General features: G+C 38.6%; 1 protein-coding gene across 2 annotated transcripts in view; it reads left to right on the forward strand.

Moving 5' to 3' along the window:
- The window catches only part of LOC124973412 (zinc finger protein 709-like), a 48,255-nt gene extending 42,902 nt beyond the window's left edge, over nucleotides 1-5,353 (forward strand). Inside the window, exons 2-5 of one of the 2 annotated variants that reach the window (XM_047537353.1) lie at nucleotides 1,926-2,052; nucleotides 2,322-2,382; nucleotides 2,941-2,993; nucleotides 3,411-5,353. In XM_047537353.1, coding sequence (XP_047393309.1) covers nucleotides 1,926-2,052; nucleotides 2,322-2,382; nucleotides 2,941-2,993; nucleotides 3,411-4,423 — 1,254 coding nt within the window. In that variant the 3' untranslated portion in view covers nucleotides 4,424-5,353. Of the gene's footprint in view, nucleotides 1-1,925; nucleotides 2,053-2,321; nucleotides 2,383-2,940 lie in introns of both variants that reach the window. The other variant, XM_047537352.1, reaches the window with a different exon arrangement.
- The last annotated feature ends 647 nt before the right edge of the window (nucleotides 5,354-6,000 follow it).

Raw genomic sequence — 6,000 nt, forward strand, 5'->3', positions numbered from 1 at the left:
TGAAAATGTTTTAGTTTGTATTTCATATCACAATGTGTAATGAATTATTTGTCCACAAATTGAGGGAGATAATATCCATTTTTCAATTGGATAGCAGTTTGTCTTGACATATGTTTAAAATTTTATGTAATGTTCCACTCCTCTGCAACAATTTTCATGTCATTAGTCAATTTTTTATATGAATTTCAAGCCACTGAAAATTCCCTTTTTTTTTTGGTTCATCTCTTGGTTTATCTCTCAGCTAATCTTACATGTGTCCAGTTGTATAATTAAAAGCGGTTAATTACAGTCACAGATGACGTAAACATTGTGGAACTTAATTTTTAGGTTGTCTCCCCATTGTGCAAACACCGTAGTGTATTCACACAATGCTCGAATGAGTCCCCTATTACATATCTAGACTCTATGGTGACGATGCTTCCTAGGCCAGAGCCCTGCACAGCATTTCCTTTACAAGACACCGAAGGTGATCATGCATTAGGTTGGGTTGTCCCACCATCCCCACAAACCTGATAGTAACTCTTTATTACTGATCACCATATTTGTAACCCATTATGAACCAAATTGTTTTTGAGTAAAACATTGTTATATGGCACAGGACTGTGTACTGGATAAGCCCACAGTCTGCTGCTGTCTAGGACCTTAATAGGTGTTACAGATTTCTTCTTCCTATTGGGCTTGTAAAAGGACTTTCTGTTGATGACTGGGGATGGTTTTTAAATGTCAGAAAAGTTATCCGACACTTATCCAATTGTATTTTGATATTAATTGGAAGAAATTATCAAATTGTTTATTTGTCACAGTTCTTGTTTACTAGTTGGTTAAATTTGATCAGGAGTGAAGTACCTACCAATTGTACTTGTTCTCTTGGTGTAGTCACACAGGGTGAGTTCAATCCCCAATTACCATGCTGTGATCACCTGAATGAAATGTTGTCTAATGGGGAAGTTCCTAGACGCTTTGCTCACTCAGAAGATTGTTCTTTTTTTTTTTTTTTTGATGGGTGAGGGAACTTTGATATTTGAGGTTCTAATGTAAAAGAACAAAATAACAGAATTTCTGTAGGAAAGCAAACATTTAGTAAATACTGTGTTGCTTACCCACACTTCAAGCACTGTGAGTCAGTGTAAATGCTTAGTTTGGTGTTGGATCTGTAAACTCAAAAGGATGGGATGCAGACCTCAGTGGATTCAGAGAAGCCTTTATTCATTCAGAGACTTTGGCATCTGATGCAAAAGCGGCCCTCAGTTACAGAGGGGATTTTGGTTTTATAGGTTAGGACTAATTTTCCATGGGGTAACGTCTAGGTTATAGGACCAAGCATTCAGTATCTGTTCCTTTCCGCCAGGGCCCATCCTTATCAGGAAAGGGTCTGCTAGGAGGTTAATCCTTGGCTAGTTTTCTCTCCCTCCTTCCAAGCTGCACCTCTCTCCATTTCTCTTCATGGGCTATCATGCATGAATATTATGTTCCATAACACTTCAGGATCCCTCCCAAATTTTTAGCTCCCCCTACCAGCTAGAGTACCACTTTGTCATCAGGGATTTTTAAGGATAGATACAGTCAGGAGAACTAATATTCACTCTCTTCTGCAAAGGAGATATTAGGGCTTCATTATTCCATGTAGTAGACATGCAGCCTGCAAAGATGTTAGGGGTGACCTATCAGCAAACTTTACTCCACGAACTCTAAAACAAGAAGGGCGTTTTTCCTCTAATGATGCTTTTCTGGATAGTTTTAAGTCTTATGTTAGAATGCTTGTTTGGGGAAGTGAGTGCAGAGAGAGAGTACAAAGCTAAATCACCAAATAATGAAATAAATATTTGGAGAACACAGAATTGCGAGAACATCTCACATGTTGAAAACAGAGCCTTCATGTTGCCAGTTTCTCCTGGCCTGCCCTACATTTTTGTGGGACTTTTTAGAACTCAGTGGTCTTTGAGGATGTGGCTGTGAACTTCACCCAGGAGGAATGGGCTTTGCTGGATCCTTCCCAGAAGAATCTTCACAGAGATGTGATGCAGGAAGTCCTTAGGAACCTTGGTTCTATAGGTAAGGATGATGTTTCATTACATAATCAAATACAGAGCACCTGGGAGGTTTTTATTTTTTTCCTCATTGATTTCAAATGTGTAAAGGGAGTACTTTGGGAAATAAATTCAGTCTAGTGTCATCATACTGAGCAGCATAAACACCATAATTCTTTTTTATCCCCTTGTTTACATAATTTTTATTGTTGCATTACCATTGTCCACATTGTCAATCCCATTCATTCTGAAGTGATGATGATTCATAATGACTGTTCTGGGTCTATATTTTAGGAGACAAATGGGAGAACCAGAACTTTGAAGATCAGAACACAAATCCCAGAAGAGATCTCAGGTAATTTGTACTCATGAGAGGAAACAGAGTGCCTTGAGGGAATTCTAGCATGTCTTGTAATTTTACAAACAAGCAAATAAAACAAGCATGGTATGAATTATAGTTATTCTGCTTTTACCAAATCTGAACTTTAATGTGAGATACATGTTTAGTGGTTCTAATATAATTGAATTTTTGACAGTGCTATTTAACTGCCTTTATAGTACTACTGTTTTAGTAGTACCTATGGAGAAGCTGTGTTGTGAACTAATCCTGGCATTGATTTTCAAACATTATAGACATGACAGAAAACTAGTATATTCCCTGAATTTGATAATGGTGTTAATCCAATACCTATGAATAAACATCAGAATATTAATGAGGCAATCATATATTGTCCATGTAATTTTTTTTAAAAGAAGTCATATGGTAGGTGCTGGAAAAATTAAAAAATGTACTCATTGCAGAAAACCTTTCAGTGAGATTCCAAATTTTACTCTTAAGGGGACATCCCTGCTAGAAAGTTCATGTGAAAGTAATTTGTGCAGCAATCTTCATATATCTTTCTTTCCTTAACAGACCCATCATATATCACTCTGCAAACAAACCACTTGAGAATGAGGAGTGTGGAGGTAAGCCATATGAACTTAAATGGAACAGAAAATCCTTCATGTCTCTCTCAAATGTTCAAAGAAAAGTGTCAGTGTACACCGTAAATGGATCATATGGATGTTTGACATGTGGAGAAGAGTTCAGTTCTTCCAGGTGTTTTGAAAAATATCAAGAATCTTATACTAGAGAGAAGTTATATGGATGTAAGCAAGGTGGGAAGTCCTTTACTAATTCAAATGACTTCCATTACATTCATGTTTCTCATTCTGGAGAGACAGCTTGCAGATGTAAGCATTGTTGGGAAGGTTTTATTAGTTTGGCTGACCTTAAAGTACATGAGCAAACTCATAATGTGGAGAAACCTCATAGATGTAAACAATGTGGAAAAGCCTTCACTACTTTCTCTTCCCTTCAAATACATGAACGAACTCATACAGGAGAGAAGCCCTATGAATGCAAACAATGTGGAAAAGCCTTCAGTACTTCCTCTTACCTTCAAATACATAAACGAACTCATACGGGAGAGAAGCCCTATGAATGTAAACAATGTGGAATAGCCTTCACTACTTCCTCTTCCCTTCAAATACATGAGCGAACTCATACTGGAGAGAAACCCTATGACTGTAAACAGTGTGGCAAAGCCTTCACTCAGTCCAGTCAGCTTCACACACATGAACGAACTCATACAGGAAAGAAGCCCTATGAATGCAAACAATGTGGAAAATCTCTTGGTAGTTTCTCTTACCTTCGAATACATGAACGAACTCATACAGGAGAGAAGCCCTATCAATGTAAACAATGTGGGAAAGCCTTCACTATGTCCTCTTACCTTCAAATACATAAACGAACTCATACTGGAGAGAAACCCTATGAATGTAAACACTGTGGGAAAGCCTTCAGTAGTTCTACTTGCCTTAGAATACATGAAAGAACTCATACTGGAGAGAAACCCTATGAATGTAAACAATGTGGAAAAGCCTTCAGTAGTTCTACTTGCCTTAAAATACATGATAGAACTCATACTGGAGAGAAACCCTATGAATGCAAACAATGTGGGAAAGCCTTCAGTAGTTCTACTTGTCTTAAAATACATGATAGAACTCATACTGGAGAGAAGCCGTATGAATGCAGACAATGTGGGAAAGCCTTCAGTAGTTCTGGTTGCCTTAAAATCCATGAAAGAACTCACACTGGAGAGAAACCCTATGAATGTAAACAATGTGGGAAAGCCTTTGCTTCATCCGGTAACCTTCACCCCCATGAAAAAACTCATACTGGAGAGAAGCCCTATGAATGTAAACAATGTGGGAAAGCCTTTGCTTCATCCAGTAACCTTCACTCCCATGAAAAATCTCATACTGGGGATAATCCCTTTGTATGTCAACCATGTGGTAAAATTTTTAGTGGTCCTCCTTACCTGCATGTGCATGAACAGATTCACACTGCATAGAAACCTTATGAATATAAATAACTGTGATAAAACATTCTTTTTTTTTTTTCTTTTTCTTCAAATACATGCACAATATCAGAGTGGAGAAAGGCCCTATGAGGGTAAATATTGTAAAACCTTCACAAGTTTGGCTTATTTTCAAATACATGAAAAAACTCATACTGGGGAAAAACCTCGTGATTGTAAACAATGTGGGAAAGACTTGTTCCTGTGGACTTTGTGTACACACAAATATTTATACTGGAGAAGAATGCTGTGTATCCACATGGTGTGGTAAAGCCTTCACTAGTTCTGCTTCTGTTCATGTACAAGAATGAACTCATACTGGAGAGACCTCTGATAAATGTAAACAATATGGTAAAGCCTTTGTGTTAAAGACCCAGCCAATGACCTTGGGACTGCTGGTGCTCTTCCTGAAACTAGCCTTGACATCACTCCAGCTTGACTCTGTCATGTAACCCTAGGATTGTAACTACCAATGCCAAAGGATGGTTTCTGACCTGAGTGGGACTCACATGAACTGAAGCTTTTTCAGCCACATTCTGCATGTTCAGGATTGCAGATCTCAAACCACCGACCTCTGTACCACCTATTCAAAATCCATGGGACCTATGGAGCTGCCCCCATACACACCTCCCACCTCCAGGGGCATGGATACCAGTGCCAACCTTCCAAATACAACTTGCACAATCATCAGAAGCACAGCCATGGTCTCCACAGCCCACAGTCTTCAGACCTGAGGTGCTGGTGCCAAAAACCCTAGTGCTGCGTGGGCTCTTGTCTTGGGATGTTTTCAAGATGATGGCAGTTGCCACCAAAAGCTTCAGTGCCATCAGGGACTGGCCCTGGAGCCAGAGGACACGCAACTTTGTATGCTTACATTCACTGAAAAGTTGGGTAACTACCTTTACAAACTGTACTCAGAATATCAAGGCACTCACACAATGTGGACTTGAATAAAAAATGAATCACCCAGACTATTTTTTAGCTCCCTGTAGCCAAATTCAAAGCACCTGTACAACTAACATCCTATAGTTCATCTACATAAAAAATCCTTCCTACAAAATCCACTCCATGCAATTTACCAGAGGTGCAGATATCAGTGACTGGACACAGAATCAAGAGTGGAAACATGGCACCTTCAATGAGGAAAATGTCTCCCCAGGAATAGATCTGCACTTGAGGGACAGCTGTGAAAAACCTGAGAAAGAATTTACAATGGTGATTGATCATCAGTAAGATGTCAGCAAGTATACACGAATGATAAGAAGTAATGGGTAAAAGAAATTCGGGCTATGAATGGAAAATTCCCCAAAGACATAGAAGTCACAAAACAGAACCTATCAGGGGCTGGGATTGTGGCTCTGTTTTTCTTGCCCAGCATGTGTAAGAAACTTTGTTCAATTCTTAGCACTACATATAAATAAATCAATAAAATCAAAGTTCATCAACAATGAAAAAATATATCAAAAAAGCAGCAATGAGAAATTTGCAACTGTGAACCATTAAAAACAAATTAATAGAACGTTTGCACCAAAGATTTAACGAGCAGATGAAAGAACTTCTGAACTTAAAGA

This window comes from Sciurus carolinensis, assembly GCF_902686445.1.
Source record: "Sciurus carolinensis chromosome 19 unlocalized genomic scaffold, mSciCar1.2 SUPER_34, whole genome shotgun sequence".
Lineage (NCBI taxonomy): Eukaryota > Metazoa > Chordata > Mammalia > Rodentia > Sciuridae > Sciurus > Sciurus carolinensis.